The sequence below is a fragment of the Protomyctophum parallelum genome (genome assembly GCF_964188405.1).
Source record: "Protomyctophum parallelum genome assembly, chromosome: 10".
In the NCBI taxonomy this organism is placed as follows: domain Eukaryota; kingdom Metazoa; phylum Chordata; class Actinopteri; order Myctophiformes; family Myctophidae; genus Protomyctophum; species Protomyctophum parallelum.
Window position 1 is genome coordinate 53,022,424 of NC_139704.1, and position 23,957 is coordinate 53,046,380.

Below are 23,957 nucleotides of genomic sequence, written 5' to 3' on the forward strand. Positions count from 1 at the left end.
CTGTTGAACGCCCACTCACAATCTGTCAGCCAAGAGACGGATGCGCTTCTTAAACCCACCCACTCAAACAGCGACGATGTAACGGGCCTTGAAGCATCTGCCAATTCTGTTCCTGGTGGCTCGCTGCAGAACCTGTCCAGCACATCTGAGCAAGACCAAGCTGTAATAGCTGACGGCACCCCTCCCAGACCAACGGAGGTGGTACAATCTAGTAGCACCAAGAGTGAGAGCCCCATGCCGACTAGCGAAAAGCTTGGAGGAGTGGAAGAGAGCGGCGGAGACACCTGTTTGACGACGTGCGACATGAGTTCTGCCAAGGAGCCCAGCGGTTCCCCGGCAGCAAAGAGGCCCAGAGGTCGGCCGAAGGGCTCGAAAAACAAGGCCAAATCTTTGGACGAGGAGCACACCGGCCTGAGGCGGGAGGAGGAGCCCAGCGGTTCCCCGGCATACAGTAAACATATAAATAATACAAGTTAATTAATTAACTAACTAATGTGGGTGATTTCCCAACTGATTCATTAATTCGTTAACTCTTGAAGTCATTCATTCAGTCAGATTGTCTTTGGCAGTGGTTTTCAACCAGTGGTCCTTGAGGGGGTTCCAGAGTTGGTAACCAAATGGACCCTTATTTATAGATCTTTAACTCTTGATTCACTTTCATTTTACACTCAAGAGTTAAATTATTGTTAAAATCTGTATTACTTTATTTACAAGAAGTCTACACTATTAGAGAATGTAGAAGAATTGTTATTTTGATCAACGTTAGCCTCTTATCTCTCCTAATGGTACCAACATCAATACAGCATGGAGCTGTGGACACAATCTGATCCAACAACAACAAAATATTCTTTAGTTTTGGGTCTGAGAGGCTAAATGTCATCAAACGGTGGTCTGTGGCTCAAATGGGTCTGAGAGGCTAAATGTCATCAAACGGTGGTCCGTGGCTCAAATGGGTCTGAGAGGCTAAATGTCATCAAATGGTGGTCCGTGGCTCAAATGGGTCTGAGAGGCTAAATGTCATCAAACGGTGGTCCGTGGCTCAAATGGGTCTGAGAGGCTAAATGTCATCAAATGGAGACCAAAATGGTTGAAAACCAACTGGTCTTTGGAATCAATAGAACCATCATGGAATGTGTTGTGCTGTGTGTGTTCTGGTTCCGTGTGTGTGTGTGTGGGTGTGTGTGTGCGCGTGTGTGTGTGTGTGCATATATCTAAATGACGGAGCGGTTGCGCAAAGACCTGCCCGGCAGCACGTGTTATAAGTACTTTTTGTTGAATTACTCATGACAAAGTTGTACAGTATGTATGTCCATAACATAAACATCACTAGTTCTTTGTTTCAATCATTTTATAATTATTATTATTACCTGATCATATTCTTCTTAAATAATACAATTATTGAAAGACAGAACTAGTGTATTGTCTGCGCGTGCTGCTTGCTTACTTTATGGATATACATACTGTTGACTGTTGACAACTTTGTCATGAGTAATTCAACAAAAAAATACTTGCATTAAAAAGTGCTGCCGGGCGGGTCTTTGCGCAAACCGCTCCGTCGTTTAGATATATGCGTGTGTGTGTGTGTGTGTGTGTGTGTGCGTGCGTGCGTGTGAGGTCAGTATCTCTTGTCCTCAGGGGGCGTTCACAGAACTTGTTGTGTCGTCTGAAGAAGTATCCCGCTGCTAGGCAACAAGACACGTTGAACAGGAAGACACGCAGCTTCCAACGATATGATGTCACTTCCTGAGAGAGATGGGGGGGGGGGAGATGTATCAGCTCATGTGGAGCAGTACAGTCTACATGTAAACATGTGAAGCAGTACAGTCTACATGTAAACATGTGAAGCAGTACAGTCTACATGTAAACATGTGAAGCAGTATAGTCTAGTCTACATGTAAACATGTGAAGCAGTACAGTCTACATGTAAACATGTGAAGCAGTACAGTCTACATGTAAACATGTGAAGCAGTACAGTCTAGTCTACATGTAAACATGTGAAGCAGTACAGTCTACATGTAAACATGTGAAGCAGTACAGTCTACATGTAAACATGTGGAGCAGTATGTAGAGTATTTTTACCTCTGTGTGTAGAGAGTACCTTTGGATAGAGTACCACAGTCTACATGTAAACAACAATGTGGAGCAGAGAGCCACCGATAAACACGATGAAGGAGTTCTTATGGACTTCTGAAATACACACAATAATATCTAAATACACACAATAATATAGTATAAATACACACAATACATTACCCTGAAATACACACAATAATATAGTATAAATACACACACTACTAGTTGAAATACACACAATACATTACCCTGAAATACACACACGATACATAAACAGAGTTCTTATGGACTTAATATACTTGGCTGTAGACAAATGTATAAGAAGCAGATCCGACTACATTTCTTTTGGCCCCAGACGGTTGAAAAGGGTTTGGTTTCATTAAGGATCTTAGATGTACAGTCCAACAAGGATTGGATATAAAGGCTATTTTATGTGACTACATGTTGTATTTATATCTGGGCCACAGACAAGACAGTACTTTCATTACAGATGTGACTACAGGTTGTATTCATATATATCGACACCACAGCGGTCAGTAAATACTTACTGAATGTCTCTGTGGAGGAGACGTACGTTAGCAGTAAAAATAATAATACTTACTGTATGTCTCTGTGGAGGAGACGTACGTTAGCAGTAATAATAATAATACTTACTGTATGTCTCTGTGGAGGAGACGTACGTTAGCAGTAACAGTCCAGTGTTCTCACACAGAGAACACAGACACACCGCGGCCGTCAGCAGGCGGTCAGTCAGGCTGCTGCTGCGTCGCCAGTATAACATGCAGTAAGAGGCGGTGATCAGATAGCGGGGGGCGCTGTGGAGCCCGATGCACGTCCTCCAGATGTAGCGCTCTGGAACCAGACTGATGGAGGCGGAGATGGAGGGGAGGTAGTTATCCACCTAAAACACAATGCACATACCAGACAGTTGAGTACAAGTCACAGGCGTTGACACTAAGGGTTGCCCACTTGCCCCTGGCAGCTAAATAAAACACTAAGGGTTGCCCACCTGCTCCTGGCAGCTAAATAAAACACTAAGGGTTGCCCACTTGCCCCTGGCAGCTCAATAAAACACTAAGGGTTGCCCACCTGCCCCTGGCAGCTAAATAAAACACTAAGGGTTGCCCACTTGCCCCTGGCAGCTAAATAAAACACTAAGGGTTGCCCACCTGCCCCTGGCAGCTAAATAAAACACTAACGGTTGCCCACCTGCCCCTGGCAGCTAAATAAAACACTAACGGTTGCCCACCTGCCCCTGGCAGCTAAATAAAACACTGTTTACTTATTGCGAACGCAGTGAGCCACTTACTATGACAGCAGGGGCTGAGTGTCTGTGTGTGTGTGTGTCACGCTGTTACTGTCACGCTGTTACACCACCGGCCCGCCACCAGAGGGCGCAGCTGTGGCACGCACGCACGCACGCACACACACACACACACACACACACACAGGGCGCAGCTGTAGCACACACACACACAACCACACACACACGAGCTGCGTTCGCTTCACGCGTTTGCGCGTCTTACTTGTTGTTATCCTTATATCCTAATGTTTTACTGTATCTCAACGGGTGAGCTCTGATTTTGGAGTAAGTTAAGATGCAGTCAAAACCATGTAAAACTAATAACTAATAAACTAATTTATGTGTGTGTGTGTGTGTGTGTGTGTGTGTGTGTGTGTGTGTGTGTGTGTGTGTGTGTGTGTGTGTGTGTACATGCGTGTGTGTCACCTCCTAAGTAGACTTATCTTAGCTCATGCCGCTAAGTGGCACATTATGAAACAGGAGAAGGAGAAAATGTCCGCATACTGTTGAGTAGCTCCCACTGGCAATTGTATTTGAATAAAGGATGACAACGTTTCGACCCCTTATGGGTCTTCGTCATGTATGACATTATGAAACAGGAGCATGTCCAAACACGAACGCTTGACATGATGTGTGGTGAAAGTTAATTAGATTGTAGTTTAAAATATATTATGTGAAATGATTTTCAAGACGTGAGTCTGTACCCCTCGCTCAGTCCCATTAGGGAAAAACCAGGGCCACACAATACGTTGCTCCGGAACTACTCTGCCGGGACTGGAAGAACCAGCCGTCTACATTCCGGCTGTCACCCGTCTCTCCAGTGGTCACCATAATATAGTATAAATACACACAATAATATAGTATAAATACACACAATACATTACCCTGAAATACACACAATAATATAGTATAAATACACACACTACTAGTTGAAATACACACAATACATTACCCTGAAATACACACACGATACATAAACAGAGTTCTTATGGACTTAATATACTTGGCTGTAGACAAATGTATAAGAAGCAGATCCGACTACATTTCTTTTGGCCCCAGACGGTTGAAAAGGGTTTGGTTTCATTAAGGATCTTAGATGTACAGTCCAACACGGATTGGATATAAAGGCTATTTTATGTGACTACATGTTGTATTTATATCTGGGCCACAGACAAGACAGTACTTTCATTACAGATGTGACTACAGGTTGTATTCATATATATCGACACCACAGCGGTCAGTAAATACTTACTGTATGTCTCTGTGGAGGAGACGTACGTTAGCAGTAATAATAATAATAATAATAATAATACTTACTGTATGTCTCTGTGGAGGAGACGTACGTTAGCAGTAATAATAATAATACTTACTGTATGTCTCTGTGGAGGAGACGTACGTTAGCAGTAATAATAATAATACTTACTGTATGTCTCTGTGGAGGAGACGTACGTTAGCAGTAACAGTCCAGTGTTCTCACACAGAGAACACAGACACACCGCGGCCGTCAGCAGGCGGTCAGTCAGGCTGCTGCTGCGTCGCCAGTATAACATGCAGTAAGAGGCGGTGATCAGATAGCGGGGGGGCGCTGTGGAGCCTGATGCACGTCCTCCAGATGTAGCGCTCTGGAACCAGACTGATGGAGGTGGAGATGGAGGGGAGGTAGTTATCCACCTAAAACACAATGCACATACCAGACAGTTGAGTACAAGTCACAGGCGTTGACACTAAGGGTTGCCCACTTGCCCCTGGCAGCTAAATAAAACACTAAGGGTTGCCCACCTGCTCCTGGCAGCTAAATAAAACACTAAGGGTTGCCCACCTGCCCCTGGCAGCTAAATAAAACACTAAGGGTTGCCCACCTGCCCCCGGCAGCTCAATAAAACACTAAGGGTTGCCCACCTGCTCCTGGCAGCTAAATAAAACACTAAGGGTTGCCCACCTGATCCTGGCAGCTAAATAAAACACTAAGGGTTGCCCACCTGCCCCTGGCAGCTCAATAAAACACTAAGGGTTGCCCACCTGCTCCTGGCAGCTCAATAAAACACTAAGGGTTGCCCACCTGCTCCTGGCAGCTCAATAAAACACTAAGGGTTGCCCACTTGCCCCTGGCAGCTAAATAAAACACTAAGGGTTGCCCACCTGCCCCTGGCAGCTAAATAAAACACTAAGGGTTGCCCACCTGCCCCTGGCAGCTAAATGAAACACTGTTTACTTACTGTTATCCTTATATCCTAATGTTTTACTGTATCTCAACGGGTGAGCTCTGATTTTGGCGTAAGTTAAGATGCAGTCAAAACCATGTAAAACTAATAACTAATAAACTGATTTATGTGTGTGTGTGTGTGTACATGCGTGCGTGTCACCTCCTAAGTAGACTTATCTTAGCTCATGCCGCTAAGTGGCACATTATGAAACAGGAGAAGGAGAAAATGTCCGCACACTGTTGAGTAGCTCCCACTGGCAATTGTATTTGAATAAAGGATGACAACGTTTCGGCCCCTTATGGGTCTTCGTCATGTATGACATTATGAAACAGGAGCATGTCCAAACACGAACGCTTGACATGATGTGTGGTGAAAGTTAATTAGATTGTAGTTTAAAATATATTATATGTGAAATGATTTTCAAGACGTGAGTCTGTACCCCTCGCTCAGTCCCATTAGGGAAAAACCAGAGCCACACAATACGTTGCTCCGGAACTACTCTGCCGGGACTGGAAGAACCAGCCGTCTACATTCCGGCTGTCACCCGTCTCTCCAGTGGTCACCATAATATAGTATAAATACACACAATAATATAGTATAAATACACACAATACATTACCCTGAAATACACACAATAATATAGTATAAATACACACACTACTAGTTGAAATACACACAATACATTACCCTGAAATACACACACGATACATAAACAGAGTTCTTATGGACTTAATATACTTGGCTGTAGACAAATGTACAAGAAGCAGATCCGACTACATTTCTTTTGGCCCCAGACGGTTGAAAAGGGTTTGGTTTCATTAAGGATCTTAGATGTACAGTCCAACACGGATTGGATATAAAGGCTATTTTATGTGACTACATATTGTATTTATATCTGGGCCACAGACAAGACAGTACTTTCATTACAGATGTGACTACAGGTTGTATTCATATATATCGACACCACAGCGGTCAGTAAATACTTACTGAATGTCTCTGTGGAGGAGACGTACGTGCGGGGGGCGCTGTGGAGCCCGATGCACGTCCTCCAGATGTAGCGCTCTGGAACCAGACTGATGGAGGCGGAGATGGAGGGGAGGTAGTTATCCACCTAAAACACAATGCACATACCAGACAGTTGAGTATAAGTCACAGGCGTTGACACTAAGGGTTGCCCACTTGCCCCTGGCAGCTAAATAAAACACTAAGGGTTGCCCACCTGCCCCTGGCAGCTAAATAAAACAATAAGGGTTGCCTACCTGCCCCTGGCAGCTAAATAAAACAATAAGGGTTGCCTACCTGCCCCTGGCAGCTAAATAAAACAATAAGGGTTGCCTACCTGCCCCTGGCAGCTAAATAAAACACTAAGGTTTGCCCACCTGCCCCTGGCAGCTAAATAAAACACTATGGAAAGGCAAACGTCCCAGGCTTAAACTAGAGTAATTACAGGTACCAGAGATAGAAGGGGGATTAGTGCTCCCAAACATAATGTATTACCACTGGGCATCACAAATCAGATATATAGCAGAGTGGGTAAAATGATACAAATTCATCTTTTCTTGACTTGGAGGGTGTTGGATGTTTGTCCGCTCTTTCTGAGTTGCCAATTATAAAACGGAGCTATTTCACACTTTATCGTGAGAAATACCTTGAAATCTTGGAATCAAATACGTAAACATTTTGGTATTACTAATACATACTCAGTTCTTGCTCCTGTTTTTTGGAATCCTGAATTTGCTCAATCATGTTCAGATGTTGGGTTCAGAGCCTGGAAAGAGGCTGGAATTTTAAAAATACAAGATCTCTTTCTGGGTGGAACCTTAAAATCCTTTTCCCAAATTAGGAATGAATTTAATTTGCCTCAAGTACAATTCTTCAGGTATCTACAATTTAGGAGTTATATTCAATCTGTACCATTTTACAAAAGAGAGGCGAGGGAAAACAATTTGGAACAAATATTAATGAAAGCCTCTTCCTAAAAGAAGACGGTGATAAGCTATATATACTCTCAAATGTTAATTAAAACCACAAATATAAGTAGTAAAACATTTTGGGCAGAGGATTTTGGGTGCCAAATTGATTCTAAAAAGTGGAAAAGAATCTTGCTAAATGCAAAACAAATTACATGTTCTAACAGAACTCATGAGACACAGTACAAGATCATTCACAGGTTACATGTAACTCCAGCTATACGCAGTAAATATGATCCAACATGTTCTGGGCTGTGCTTTAAATGTAAAAATAATGAAAACCACCCAAAAAGGTAACTTTCATTCCACATAGCATTGATGGCCGTCCCCAACGTGCGTCGTTGCCGTGTTGGAAGTGATAGCGGTTGTATTAACGTCAGCCTCAGTAGTATCATCTCATGTGCTTGCCTATGTTTAGCAGTAGTTGAGGCCCAGTTGGCGGAACTACTCACCTCATCCACTCCTCGCTCTTGGAGATGAAGAGGCGGTATTTCATGGCACACTCCCCTGTGAACAGAGACCTGGCCTTGCTAGCATGGAGGACCAACTTCTGCCTGCGGAGGAGAAAAAGAAACACACACACACCATTGGAGCATTTCTCAAACAGTGGGTTGGGTCCCATGATTGGGTCGCGGATCATTTTGTATGGGTCGCGAGTAATTATCCCCTTTTTTGTCTTCCATTCAACTCTCTCTCTCTCTCATTATTAAGTAGTGAAAATAGCAGATCTACAATCTCATAACGTATGCTATTTTCACTTGTTTGGGTCCCGGGTCTTGAGCTAAAAAAGTTTGGAAACCACTGGGCAGAACACGTCAGGAAACTGGACAATAGAAGAGTGCCCAGTTAGTCTAGTGAGTGTTTATTTCCTCTGCGACATTGGGATTGTATAGCATCTACAACATGAAGAATGGATCCATCCTGCCTTTTCAATGGTTCTTGTTGAATCTATGCCACAGTACTATCTATGGCTCTATGCCAGTGGTCCTCAACAGGCGGACCGCGGCACACTACCGGACCGTCGCACACCTCTCTGCGGACCCTGGAGAAATGATAGAATAAAGAGAAAAGGCCTGGGCCGTGGCTCAGCGGGAGTGACCCCCCATCTCTCTCCCCATTTCCTGTCAGCCTACTGTCTGTCAGCCTACTGTCTGTCTGTCTGTCTGAATATTTGTCAAAGTGAAAACATATATTTTCATACTCTGCCACCCCAGTGTTGGTTGGAATGGGACCCGGTTTGTATAGCTTGGTTTGACTGTACTAAAAAGGCATAGTTGTTTCTAGGGGTGGGGGGCGAGGGGGGCAGCCCCACCCCGTGGGGCCCACGTGGCCTGCGACCCACAATTGTAGTGCGCATGAGACTGGACCATGGTCTTATTCAAAAGATATTTGTGGACCTTCAGCATTTCTAGTTGAGTACCTGCTCTATGCCATAGTTAGGCAGTTCCAAAGGAGAAAAGGGGATCGAACCCTGTACTAGCAAGTTTTGATGGATTTATCCTCAAACAGAGGAGTCACTCTACGACACAGTAGGGGAATTACGTTCTCCTCTGCATGTATTCATTGTATTGTAGACATAATATTCATATCTAGCTAAAATAAAGCATGCCACACATGCTACAGTGCGCGCACGCACGCACGCACACACACATGCACGTGCACACGCACAGCTTACTTGTCAAATGTATGGATCTGTTCCTCATTGTAGGGTAGACCTAAATGGAAAGGACAGGAAGAGCAAACCTGGAATCACATATTGCCTTCTATGCATACTAGTATTGCATACAGTAGGAACACAGCTAAATCATTCTTCATTTATCAATTTGTAACTCTGAGAGTGTACACTTTGTGTATGTAAGCAAATGTACCCATAAATAATAATATTTCTACACTCAATATTGTGATGCTAGGGTTTAAGTGGTTAAAGGTGCCTCAAAAGAACAAAGAATGGTTAAAAGAAGAAAAAAAACCACATACCAAATGTTCAAGCTCACAGCACGTTAGCGAGCTTGTACATCTGCTATTTTTGAACATTTATGAAATAATGTTGAGTGCGAGAACTACCGAATTAGACGGCATTGGAAGAATCGGCCTCAGGTCTTATAGCCTGGCAGCCGAGGTGGACGGGTGGGGAATTTGGTAAATAGTCTTTTTTATTGGCCTAAAATATTGTCTATATACATACCGGTACATTCATGAATCCACTTGCTGAACGGGCTGAAAGTATTGGGCAATTCTTTTATAGGGCTTTCTTGTGACCCTACCACTAACATCCTATGGCTGGCAAAAATGTCAAACTTTCCTTTTGCTTTAAGTAGCATGTGACATGTTAAACTAGGGGGTTGTCATGAATGTATGTATATAGTATATATTTTAGGCCAAAAATGTCCCACTTTAAACAAAATAAGTCTGTCAGCTGCCGGACTAACTCATTGCCTAGGGACGAGTTTGGAGTTCTGAGCAGTCCTAGACAGTAGACGGCCATCTTTACTTACGGTTCATTGGGGTGAATTTGGGAGTTTTGAAAATAAAAGGCCCTGTACATCATGTTGGCAGTGAAGGGACAGCGCCGGAGTTCAATGGTGGCAGTCAAAGTGTTTTAAGAAGCATTTCTCTGTGTTGGCTCGGTTCATGTACTCACGCCTCTCCGCCTTGTCCTTCTTGAACTGCTGGTAGATGGAGGAGATGGCATCCAGCAGCACTTTGATCTTCTCCACACTGTAGAGACATGACAACACTCACACACCGAGACCCTGCTTTGATGTATGCGCACTGCTGCACAGCATGTGACTGGACGCATGGGCGCACAATGCACATACACACACACACACACACACACACACACACACACACACACACACACACACACACGCACACACACACACACGCGCGCACATGCATACATACTTGCGATCTTCTGGGTGTGTCCCCACTTGCTGTATCCATGTTTCTGACAACTGACCCCCTGGCATGATCTTGTTCTTGATGTCCTGTGTTGTCCTTTCCATGGGCTCCAGGGAGCTGGAGATCTGCAGTGCACACACACACGTTACAAAGGTGAGACAGTTGTTGTCATACAGTGATGCATAGCATTACAGACACGTCAAAATCAGTTAAAACATAGTCACAACAACCCGCAGATGCTATGATCGACGAGTGACGCGGTCGCACGACGGAGCATAAATGAGGCTCCGGGGTTGGCGGTGAACTCACTCTCAAAACCTTCTTGCGCATGTCGGAGATCTGGTCGTATTCTGACGACAGCATGTTGGCCTGCATCAGCACCTCGAACCTAGAGAACGACACCATGAGACAAACAATGATGACACACAGACACCACGAGTCACACAAACCTATACAAAGACACTGTGGGAGTCCCTCTGTAAGCAGTGCTCATTTGGTTGACTAAGACTAAAAGACTAAATATTTTTGACATTTGGTCGAGACTAAACTATTTCAGATGATCAAAATAAGACGTGTGGTCAGGCCCGGATTAACAATGGAACTCACTGGAGTTTAAGCTCCAGGGCCCGCAGCTTGCAGTGCCCTACTGTGTAAGACTATTTCAAACAGGTACAGCTGTTGCTTCCATTGAAAAATGTAACGCAACACAGGAACCCCAGCGAGTGTTTTGGTCGTCCAACAGTTTCTTAACCACTAGGTGGGAGGAGATCCAGCATCAGGGAGAAGCCGTATAACTCTCTGGGAACAGCGGTGATAGTGCTGGCGGTGCGCTGAACGCACGTGCGTTCATTCACTGGACGCAAAGTGTCATTCTTGATTGTATTACATGCATTATTGCATGCAGCGAATCACATGCACGCATGCGAATTGCACATGCATGGGGCCTTTTGATTTGGTATGGCTCAGGGCCCTCGGCACCGTGTGTGGTGTGTTATTCAAAAGACTAAGACTAAATGAGAATTTGCTGCCAAAATTAACACTGGATCAAGGGCATGTACTTATTTCTTGTCATTCGATACTAAAATAATAACAAGACATGTTTTATGTTGTTTTATGTGACTGTAATGCACATTCAAACCAAACATTTATTTGACTAAAGATTAAAAGACTAGACTAAAATATTTTGATATTTTGTCGACTAAGAAGTCTAGACTTGGATAGATTATCATTAGTTCAGCCACTAAACCATTTCAGATGACAAAATTAGGACAAAAACTATCTGGTCTGCTAATGTCAAAGTGAAATTTGTCAAAGTGTGTGTGTGTGTGTGTGTGTGTGTGTGTGTGTGTGTGTGTGTGTGTGTGTGAGGGTGTGTGTGTGTGTGTGTGTGTGTGTGTGCAACTCACAGCCTATCCGTCCTCTCCAGGATCTGGGTGCAATAGTTACATAGATGGATAACCTCTGCTGTCTTGTGCACAATCTCAGTGTAGTCCTCCTTCATCAACTCACTGACGGACGGACAGACGGATGGATCGATGGACAAAGAGGTTAAATGTATAGAGTGACAGAAGGAATGCATTAGTTACATCCTACTCATCTAGAGCTTACATTCAAAGCCATTGTTAAATAGAGAAGTCCTGATGTCACTCGCTCATCGCTTGGTTTGGGGAAGTAATTTCTCAATTGGAGAATATCATCGGGCCATCTTAAAATAATCACATATAAGCATTGTGGTCCAAAGATAAACAAGCCGCCTCTATATCGTAATCGTTTACGGCAGTCAAGTTACTCATATTTGATGCAGTCCGTTTCTGGGGAAAATGTAACAAATTTGGCGGCGGCAACATTAGCGTTTTCTCGATGTCGGTTGATGCTTCATATCCATACGAGTCAAACCGCCGTGCGCATTTGTTTATTTGTTTATCTCATAGCGCGCCACTTGGTGGCGCACTATGATCTTGTCATAGAAACATAGCTTTTTCAGAAAACTGTCAGGATGTAGAAGACATTTTTTAAATCTGATCTCAGGTCAGAATGGGTTAAAACAGCATATTTGTAGGCTCACGTGGACTAAGTATAAAATAAAATAACCATTTGGCAGTACTCCTTTTCTCACCAGCTCCTGATACACCAACAGTGACTCCCAGGTCTTCCAGAGGTGCCCGATGTCACCTGCAAAGGTCTGGACGGGGGGAAAAACACTGTGAATGTGTACAGTATGTCTAATAAATCGGTTTGAGCAGATATTTATATCGGTTTGAGCAGATATTTATATCGGTTTGAGCAGATATTTGTATCGGTTTGAGCAGATATTTATATCGGTTTGAGCAGATATTTATATCGGTTTTAGCAGATATTTATATCGGTTTTAGAAGATATTTTATAATAATTATGTTAAATAAATAAAAGATCCTGAAACAGCCTTTTGTGATGATGCAGGCTGCAAATTATATCAGTGTTTTCTGGGGAAACTTTCAAAAGAGTCAACAAGTTGGAACATTTTTAAACTAGAAAAAGTGCCCTTCTGGGCACAGGTCTCCACCAGGAGGATAGGAGTGTGTGTGATGTTTGGCAAAATGTTTAGGAGTAATATAAACATGTTTTTGTGTTTGTTTCTTTGTTTCTTTTTCTTCATTTCTTCATTTTGTTGAGGAAATGCAGAGCCAGATCACTCATAGCATCTCTGAGGATAGAATTCTGGATGAGCAGGACATGTGCAGCATTTTGTAATCAGTGTAGAATCTGAGAAATCCAACAGGCTCGTCTTGATCACGACTACAGAGACCATTTGTACCGATTTGCGTGAGATTTGGATGAAATCTGTGCGACTAACATAAACAATGTGTTTTGCAAAAATCGGCCTCATGGTGGCGCTATAACCGGCAGATGTGGAGGGATGCAGGGAAAATGTTTTTCCATGGCCTCTAGTATAGGGAGTGCACATACATAAGTTGTATAGACCGATTCACAGAGGGTTTCCTGGGTGCGGCCATTACTGAGGGTGTACCATTGAGTGCAGCAGCACTGATTAGCTACACCTGGCCTACGGAGCACCTGCTCCATGGATTACCCCTCAGTAATGGCCGCGCCCAGGGCACCCCTCTGTGAATCGGTCTATAGACCGATTCCGTACCGGTTTCATGGTCGCAGCCTACGTATTTCCTGTAGGCGGACTCGACGTAGCTGCGGGGGTAAAACCCTCACCAGGCGCACATCTTCCACTACAGTGAACGGCAGAGTGACTGATGTTAGTTTGCCTCAAACTTTACTCCTTTACCTGCTTTTTTACTAACACTAACATTACAAAGATGCCCAGAACATCGAGATGAACCTGTGTAGTTTATGGCTGCTCCAACAGTAGTGGCAACATAACAAATAAAATAAAACGGAATGTCTAATATCCACCGCGATGGCTGAGACCAGAGCCATTGAGCAATGGTTGAGACAAAGCAGTGAAAGATACATAACGCCAGTCTTACCCAATACCAAATATTTCTGTTTATTAACACAAGGCTGCTGTACTTTATACCTATACTTTAAATGCTTAGTATGAGGTATAAAATACAGCAGCCTTGTGTTCATAAAACAGAAAGATTGGGTATTGGGTAAGACTGAAATTATGTATCTTGCAGGATTCTTCACTGCTTTGTCTCAACCATTACTCAATGGCTCTGGTCTCAGCCATCGCGGTGGATATTAGACATTCCGTTTTATTTTATTTGTTATGTTGCCACTACTGTTGGAGCAGCCATAAACTACACAGGTTCATCTCGATGTTCTGGGCATCTTTGTAATGTTAGTGTTAGTAAAAAAGCAGGTAAAGGAGTAAAGTTTGAGGCAAACTAACATCAGTCACTCTGCCGTTCACTGTAGTGGAAGATGTGCGCCTGGTGAGGGTTTTACCCCCGCAGCTACGTCGAGTCCGTCTACAGGAAATACGTAGGCTGCGACCATGAAACCGGTACGGAATCGGTCTATACAGATCGATGCAGTTATAGGTAAAACAGGAATTAGCCCGTTATAGCACCACCGTGAGGCTGATTTGGGGGGGGAAATAGTGGCATGTTGTGCTCGGCCTACTGGAAATGTGTGAGTATAATTTCATGGGAATTGGACACTGTGTTTGTGATTTGTGGCATTTTGTTCGAAACGGACCAATCATGTGAGCTTTGGAAGCCAATCAGGATGGCAGATGGGATATTGTGCAGATCCGTGTTGATCACATGACTATGGAGATAGTGTATACTGTAGTACCGAATTGTGTGATGTATGGATAAAATGTACAATCTACAGAAATGTGTTTTGCCTAAATCGGCCTCATGGTGGCGCTATAACAGGCCGTTGAGGAATATTTGGGGCAGAGGTTCGTCGTTGGCATCCAGGGCGTTGTGTGTGCACAGTTTGGCATGGATTGGGCCAACGGTGCCGGAGATTAGCTAATAACGGACGGACGGACAGAAGGATGGACACACGGACGGAGTGCAAAACATACTCTCTCCCCATACTCTCTCCCCATGCCTTCGGCCTGGTGGAGACAATAAAAATACTACATTCAAGCAGGTTAGGTTGGCATATGGGCCAACATTTCAATACTGGCGCATACCTGTTTTCATTTACTGTATTACTTATGCACGTCTTTGTCCTCCGTTTTATGTGAGAGCAGTCAGGAGCACAATGGACTTACTCCATTGACTTACTCCATTGTGTTTATTTTAATCCTCGATTGTTCTTTAACCCTCGAGTGTCTTGCGATGGTTTCAAGCCATCAAATCAGATCAGATCAAACAATTCCAGCCAGTCCCAGATGAGTGTGTGGGTGCAGCTCTTTGTTGGACACAAAGCTGTGTCCATTTCCATTCCTGATCAATTATTCATGATCAAACAGCCTACAAAAACCCAGCTATCCTTTTGCAATTGTAATGTTGTACTCTTTGTCTGGATAGCAATCCATTTTCTGTCATAAGTGACATGTCTGCTACTGTAGCGCCTAAACCCCTATATTAGGTGTTACTGGTTACCGGCAGCCAGCTTGATGTTATGACGTGTGTTCCAGAAACTGATGTTCAAACATGTGCGTAGAGTACATTAAATTATATTTATTAGCTCTGCTAAAGTACTTTTTACATACTTTGCCTATAAATAAACTAAAATAGTGTCTCAATCACACAGAGAATCAGCCTTGAATAAAAATGGTGCATTTATATAGCACCTTTATCCAAAGCGCTTTACATAGATTGTGCATTACATTCACCCATTCATACACACATTCATACACCGATTGCGGCGGAAGCCATGCAAGGTACCAACCAGCACATCGGGAGCAATTTGGGGTTCAGTGTCTTTGCCCAAGGACACTTCGACATGTAGACAGGAGGAGCCGGGATTCGAACCGCCGACCCATGGATCATTGGACGACCTGCTCTACCTCTTGAGCCACAGTCGCCCCGAATCACAGTCTAAAACTGTCAGCAACACCTGCACCTGATTAGGGCCTGGGTTAAATACCCTCCCCGTAACCATGGTAACCTAGGCCTTGACAAATTACCAAAGCCATGCAGTGACATCATTGACACAATAAGGAGGCTCAAATGGCTCTTACTGCTACTATAGGCCCAATCGCAATTACTTACTTTTTGATTGTGTGTGTGTGTGTGTGTGTGTGTGTGTGTGTGTGTGTGTGAGACACACTTGAACAATGGGAAATGTGAAAGTGGAGAAGAGCTCTATGGTGGAAACTAAATGCAAATTTTTCATTTAGTCAGAAAGTTGCACTATATCTGAGTATTTGTTTTATTTATTTTGTATACAGTTCATAAACCTTTCAGTCTGTATGCAAGTTGCATACATATAATTTAAGTTGTATGTGTGTGTGTGTGTGTGTGTGTGTGTGTGTGTGTGTGTGTGTACCTTTGCATAGCTGGCGTCCAGGTCTAAGTCATAGCGAGGCTGGACTTTAGGTGGGCTGGCTGTAACGACAGGGGTCAGCGTTCAGTGGCTTTGTTTGAAGTTCTTCTAGCAGCAGCAGGTATCAGTGTCTAACTAAGTACATATACTCAAGTATTGTACTGTACTCCAAGGTGTGCCGTGATTTTTTTTCTTCCAGTTTTTCATGTGTTTATGAGGTGACAGTACCCCTTGGAATGGTTCATATGTGCAATTTATATTTAGGGATTCTTCCTGGAAGCTGAAACCTTGACAGTCAAACGTGCCAATGAAAAAAACTGATATAGTGACATCACTATATCACTGCCACCATCCGACGCAGTCCACAAGTTCACAATGTGAACAAAGTGAACTTGAGAAGCAGTGTTGATTTCGTCGACTAATGACAAAAAATTGTCGACTACCTTTTTTCACTGACGAAAACTAAATGAAAACTAAGCTATGATGACTAAAACTAAGACTAAATAAATTGACAATTTTGTCAACAAATAAAAACTAGACTAAAATGTTAGGAAGGGACAAGAGATCCAGTATAAGTAAAGGACACAAGTAATTTTACACTTGGTTGCATACTGGAAATAGCAAGTGTAAAATCAGCCATTAGACAGCATCAAGGCCCGCCAAAATACATTTTAGTCGACCAAATCAACTGTAGATTTAGTCGACTAAAATCTTGTGAAATTTAGTTGACTAAAACTAGACTAACACTAAAACATTCCAGGTGACTAAAATGTGACAAATTGAAAACTATTCAAGAGACCATGACTAAAACCAAAATCTAAATTTGCTGTCAAAAACAACACTGTTGTGAAACTCAATGCTGCCCCCGTGTGGCGGAGTCAGGTTAGGTCTACTACCACCACTACTACTACTACTCACGGTCCTGGAAGAGGAGTCCAACGATGGACTCTGGGCTCACAGACATGATGGGGTTGTCCCGGGTGGTCCTGGGGAAGTTCTTGGCCTGCCGGTTGGGGTCCAGCACCAGGCGGCGCCCCTCGTACAGCAGCTCCTGGTTGTGAGGGGCGATGCTGGTCCGGCGAGACATCAGCTCCTGGAACAGCGTCGCCCTGTAGTGCAGAGGTTCCAAAAACGTTCTCATGTCAAGGACCCCCAAAATGACATTCATTAGCCCCGCGGACCCCCCATTTGAAAATATATGCCATAAGAGAAGATTTTTACGGCTCTAGCAATGAATTTCAACCATTTTCATTTCAAGGAGCCCCAGTTTGATATACAACAGGCTACGTACCCCCATTGAATGGCATTTCTATCTCTGGGAGACTATCATTTAGCTGGAGAGTGGACCCCCTGGAACTCCTCGGGGACCCCTAGAGCCTGGGATAATAACTACAAGCTATAAACGTGGTATGGCGATATAACGATCTATTCAGCAACGTTTTTCTTTTCTTCTTTTCTTTTCTGTGTAGAATAGATTCAGTTGATCCTTTATGCATACATTATCAATGCAAATGTTCCATCAACCAAAAACACATAGATTTTTTTCTTTCCTATGGGTGAGGTCATACTGTATGCGATGTATTCATATAATAATAATAATAATTATTATTATTATAATTATTATTAAATGTGTCCGTGGCAAATTCTACATTTTGTTTTTAAAAATGTCAGTCGTTCTTCGATTTTTCAAAAATAGCAGACCTACAAGCTCGTAGCGCTACGAGCTTGTAGATCTGCTATTTTTCAATAGCTAAAGCATAACATGATGCTAACACCAAAATGGGTTCCCGTTCAGAATGGGCTAAACTTGTATTCTATTCCTAGAATACTCTTTCATCTTAATAATAACTAATGACCGAAAATAGCCTATCTAGTCTAAGCTCACAACACGTCGCGCAGCATGCTTTCACTGAAGACATGCTGGAACTCAATAGAATCCAAATGACTGAAATCAGCTATGCCGCGGGTTCGACTCCCGATCCTGACGGCCTTTACTGCATGTCACCCCCCCCCCCCCCCCCATCTCCTGTCAGCCTACTGTCTGTCCCTCCATAAAAAAATAAAAGGCGAAAGCCACAAAAAATAAATAGGGAGGGAGAGAGAGAGACAGCGAGAGAGAGAGAGAGAGACACAGAGAGACACAGAGAGAGACAGAGAGAGAGAGAGAGACAGAGAGAGAGAGACAGAGAGAGAGAGAGAGAGACAGAGAGAGAGAGACAGAGAGAGAGAGAGAGACAGAGAGAGAGAGAGAGAGAGAGAGAGACAGCGAGAGAGAGAGAGAGAGAGACAGAGAGAGAGAGACACAGAGAGAGAGAGAGAGAGACAGAGAGAGAGAGACAGAGAGAGAGAGAGAGAGAGAGAGAGAGAGAGAGTGAGAGAGAGACAGAGAGAGAGACGTGGACACAGAGATTAAAATAGGGTGCATTTTGCATCCCAAAACACAATTTCTAAAACGGGTAGTCCCAATACTTGATTCTGATTGGCTGGTTACCGTCACGTGATCGCTGTAAATTCCACCGATAACCCACTCCTTCAATCACTTCATATCATTCGCAGCTGATTCCAGCTGTACTGGGGAAGGGGAGCGCTTGATTGCTTTACAAACACATGCCGTGCGGGAGTGTAAGCACCGCCCGGCTCATATGACTGTGAATGTGTGGCTCCAGGCAGCCCCGTAAAGACATCAAGCGCTATTCTCCCGTCACATAGCCTACTTGCCGAGCACAACAAGGAAGTGATGTGGCTCGCTCTGGTGGCGCAAAGCGTAGCTACTTTTGTGAATTCAATAGTTTTATTAGGTTAATAATAACCATCCCTGCATCCTGGGACTCATCTCTAAAAGACCATCCCTGCATCCTGGGACTCATTTCTAAAAGACCATCCCTGCATCCTGGGACTCATTTCTAAAAGACCATCCCTGCATCCTGGGACTCATTTCTAAAAGACCATCCCTGCATCCTGGGACTCGGCGGGCAAATACAGATAATTCTGGGGGTCCTTGACATGAAAATGTTTGTCTGTCACAGAAACACAGGATTTTCAGAAAACCGTCAGGATTTAGAAGACATTTAGTAGAAATCCTCAGGTCTAAAGTGTGTTGTTGATCCATGATGGAACTCACCTCACCATGATCACCTCACCTCACCATGATGTAACTCACCTCATCGTACATGAACTGCAGGGTGAGTGCAGACTTCCCCACACCTCACCTCACCATGATGTAACTCACCTCATCGTACATGAACTGCAGGGTGAGTGCAGACTTCCCCACACCTCACCTCACCATGATGGAACTCACCTCATCGTACATGAACTGCAGGGTGAGTGCAGACTTCCCCACACCTCACCTCACCATGATGGAACTCACCTCATCGTACATGAACTGCAGGGTGAGTGCAGACTTCCCCACACCTCACCTCACCATGATGTAACTCACCTCATCGTACATGAACTGCAGGGTTAGTGCAGACTTCCCCACACCTCCGCTGCCCACCATGATCACCTTGTGGAGAACCAGAGAGCTCTGGTTCTTGTTCTTCCCGGAAGCCATGTTGTTTCTGCTGCTCTGAGAAAATACCTTTAAAAAGTAACACATCAACAGAACAGTAAGTTCTGACACAGTTTCACAGTTTCCATGAATTAACAGAAAAAGAACAAGAATCTGCACAAGGTGTGTTTGATTTTAGCCTACCTTACTATAAGGGCTTTAAGCAACTAGTGGACTATTCAACTAGTGGACTAGTATATCCACTGTAAATCCACTACCTTGTTGGTACTAAATAAGAAAAAAATACAAATATATTTTTTGTAGGCCTCAAGATCAGGTAGATTATAGTTATAGTCACCAATCTACACAGTTTTTAAATGTACAAATATATATATTTTTACATAATAGGTAGTTAAACAACTAGTCAACTAGCAAACTAAACAACTTGTCAACTAGTAAAAATTACTAGAAGTGAATGCCCTACCTTACAGCCCCCCCCCCCTTCTGCTCTGTGAAAGACAAAGCAAAGAGAGAAATAGACTGACTCTCATACATGATCCTCAAAATATATAATACAAATACAAATACAAAAAGGAAAAAACTGCCTTGTTGACTTTATTTTTTTTGCTAGAGTTTTACTTTAAAAAGTAACAAATCAACAGAACAGTATATTCTATTAGTGGACAGGTGGTTCTGAGCAGGAGACAGTTTCCATGAATTAACAGAAAAAGAACAAGAATCTGCACAAGGTGCGTTTGATTTTAGCCTACCTTACAGCCCTCCCTCGGTATCTCCTCTGTGTACTGTCAGCCCCTCGGCCTCGGCCCAGCAGGTATCTCCTCTCCTCTCCTCTCCTCTCCTCTCCTCTCCTCTCCTCTCCTCTCCTCTCCTCTCCTCTCCTCTCCTCTCCTCTCCTCTCCTCTCCTCTCCTCTCCTCTCCTCTCCTCTCCTCTCCTCTCCTCTCCTCTCCTCTCCTCTTCTCTCCTCTCCAACACTTGATGAGGACGACAAGAGCCTTTGGAATCTAGGAGGAGGAAGACGCACAAACACACGCCACGGAAATGAGGATTAGTGTGGCTGACATTTTGATGGATGTAATAATATCCAACTTTAGTGTAATGGCAACTGTAACCTCATCCAGCCACGGATTGTGATACCTGATCTAACTAGAGAACAGATGACAGTGAAGTGTCAATTTAAGCCCATTTTAATAATCAGGGCTGCACATAAGCGGTGCGCCAGTGCGCATGCGTCGTCAAAATTAAAAATGCGCTGTCAATCAAGCGCCGGGAAGCGCTTCTGTACCAACAGCTGGGGCCGACCAGAATGATTATTATGGCCAGAATACTAGTAAATTCTGTGGCGAGAGCATTTCCCACCGACTGTTGTTGTGGGGACTAATTGTGGGGGGAAATAAATAAATAACACAAAAAAAGCAAACTGCAAAATCTGACTAAATGAGAGCATTCCGGAGCCCGGCCTCTTTATAGTCTGTTTTAAAAGCTTGGCAACTTTTTTAGTTCTGCTGATGGGACATCATTTCATTTGATTTAGCCGTTCAAACATGACATGCCTGCACAACGCTGGCTGTGGGATAACGGAGATGCATGCATTTCCGTATTGTGTTTGTCGGGAAAGCAAAACAAGGAAATTAGATACTATCTCACACCGTCTTGACATTTTACTGTGGGCTACAATTTGATCTGAAAATGATCCTAGAATTGTGTGCTAATGACCCATGAGTTTATTCATTTATTGGTAATTATTCGGAATTAGATAAGATCCATTTTCATTTATATAATGTAGCTACTGTAGCACCTTTTTCAAAAGTAATACAACAGCCTACTCTACTGTATATGCCTTACATAGTACCAGTTCACAGACTGATGGCAGCAGAGACAACCTAGGGTTTCAGTGTATTGCTCAGGGACGCATAGCCATGAACCCAGGAGCAGCGGGAATCGAACTGGTTGGGGAACCTTCTGGTTCCCAAGCAACCGCGCTACCTCCTGAGCCCCGGCGGCCACCCACTGCCAACCTCAAGAGAAACAGGGTTATCAGCACACGGCTCCAAATGGAACAGCACGCTCACCTCACTTCCAGAGGAGTCTCCTCCTGAGCCCACCGAACAGGCCTCAGAGCACGCCGCCATCTCAGCTCACACGCCCGGTAGACCTATATAAACACACACACACACATCACAATACAAGTTCAAGTTATTGTCCTTCAGAACTTTACATCAGACATGCACAACAGAATACAAGTACTTTGCAATGGCTCCGTTATAAACACCACAATTCATGACCTCAACTGCATTGCACGTTTATATCCCAATTCAATCCCTCGGGATCAGAGTCAGACAGACTATAGTAGTGCATGATGGTTCTCAACTTTTTCTGGATCACGGCCCACTAGAAAATATCCAAAGCGTTCGCAGAAGGAGCAGTTCACCCAAACCCCATGACGCCTTGAATTCATGGACTGATGGACATGGGTTTTTTGCATTCCTAAGCCAATAATTCGATGCCCGGGTGGCTGCTCAGTAGGAGACTCAACTGAGTACTCATGAGTCTCCTACCGGAGTCGTCGCTGGTCATCAAATTATTGGCTCAGGAATGTGACAAAAACTAACAGAAATGTCCATGAATTCAAGGCTTCATATAGGGTTTTGATTCATACTTCACTAAACAGCGTCCCCGCTGTTTACATTTCTGACTATAAATGTTATAGTCAGAAATGTAAACAGCGGGGACGCCGATGGCCTAGTAATTAAGGTGCAATCACATATAGGCTCCAATGCAGCCTGACAGCATGTCAAAGGTTTGATTCCTGAGCACTTGGCCTTTGCTGCGCGTCACTCACTGTCTCAGTGTCTCTCTCCCTGGTTCCTGTCACTCTCCACTACTACTATATTCAAATAAAGACAGAAAAGGCCCAAAAATGTATCTTAAAAAAGGAAAACAAAATGTAAACACCACAAGGTATAGTCAGACATTTAGGCTAAAAGGATAACCGGGTGTGTACCGGTAATTGGAAGAAAATACGTAATTTTTGGGATGAACTTTAATGGCTGCTCTGTGAAATTCATATAATATATAGTATATATAGTATATAGTATGTATACGTGTGAGGAATGATGCCGGCTGTCCCTGATGGTTGATCATGCACAGCTTGTTAGAAAAGCAGGGTGGCTTTTCTTCTGAGGTGATGTCACCGCTGCTGCTGCCCACGCATGAGTCACACACTGTAGTGTGCACATGACAACCATGTACGTACTGTATGAGCATGCAAATATCGTGAAAAACGCATGAAAGCAGCAGCATGTACTCAGATGTTTGCATACTGTACATGCACAGATGTCCTGGCTAATTCTCTCTCACACACACACACACACACACACAATTCAATTCAATTCTCTCACACACACACACAGTTTCCAAATAGAAAACAAATAATACTCATCTTTTACTTTGTCTAATAACAGCCTAAAACATGAACCTTGGTTGAAAAAAACTAAACAAAGTTGTTCTTTAGCCTTTATGTTTACCGTTGTATCCATAATGCACACCACAACTTTAATGTAAATATATAGCCTATAGCCTATATGTCACACTTAATGCTTCTCTAGCCATTACTGAAAATTAGCCTAATTGATACACTGTACCTACTGTACCTCCTTGACGAAATTAAACTTTTTAGGGGTTCTGTTCTCATTTGGATTACGTAAATTAAGTTAAACTAAATTAGTTTATAACAAAGGCATATCCTTTCTCGTACTGGCACAGCACAGCTATAACCATTTGTCTATTTCTAGAAAAGTATTAGCATTTATATTTGAGGGAATGAATGTCGCTGTCCATGCGGTTCCAAGAAGAGTGTCAGAGCAACTTGTTAACTTGCAGCAGTTTCAAGCTTAGGCTATAGTCGCGTAGATCGCTTCCAGAAAAGGGACATCCTACGCATTAAAAGTATATCGTCGCTATCGGGTGGAACTGGAAACCTCTTATGTCCAAAAGTGTTTTCAGGAAATGGAAGGATGTAGATGTAGTGTTCAGAAGTAAAGAACCTCTGCCCGTACAGGGCATTGACTTTGACTCATTCTAACAATTCAA

General features: G+C 43.5%; 2 protein-coding genes across 2 annotated transcripts in view; both read right to left on the minus strand.

The window, feature by feature from the left end:
• Nucleotides 1-794: 794 nt before the first annotated feature.
• LOC310865923 (post-GPI attachment to proteins factor 2-like) overlaps nt 795-23,957 on the minus strand; it is a gene marked incomplete at its 3' end in the record, with an annotated part of 295,033 nt that continues 271,870 nt past the window's right edge. The window contains 5 exon segments of the mRNA XM_083775123.1: nt 795-823; nt 1,647-1,743; nt 2,080-2,136; nt 2,138-2,187; nt 2,728-2,974. Coding sequence (XP_083631249.1) covers nt 795-823; nt 1,647-1,743; nt 2,080-2,136; nt 2,138-2,187; nt 2,728-2,974 — 480 coding nt within the window.
• LOC310865205 (serine/threonine-protein kinase TBK1-like) lies at nt 4,892-17,337 on the minus strand (the record flags this gene model as incomplete). Its single annotated transcript, XM_083774229.1, has 11 exons — nt 17,277-17,337; nt 16,362-16,420; nt 12,571-12,636; nt 11,861-11,962; nt 10,764-10,842; nt 10,458-10,579; nt 10,192-10,268; nt 9,226-9,265; nt 8,003-8,104; nt 6,568-6,691; nt 4,892-5,047 (listed from the first exon to the last, which is right to left on the minus strand). The coding sequence occupies exons 2-11, from the start codon at nt 16,367-16,369 to the stop codon at nt 4,892-4,894; spliced, it is 876 nt and encodes a 291-aa protein (XP_083630355.1). The 5' UTR covers nt 16,370-16,420; nt 17,277-17,337.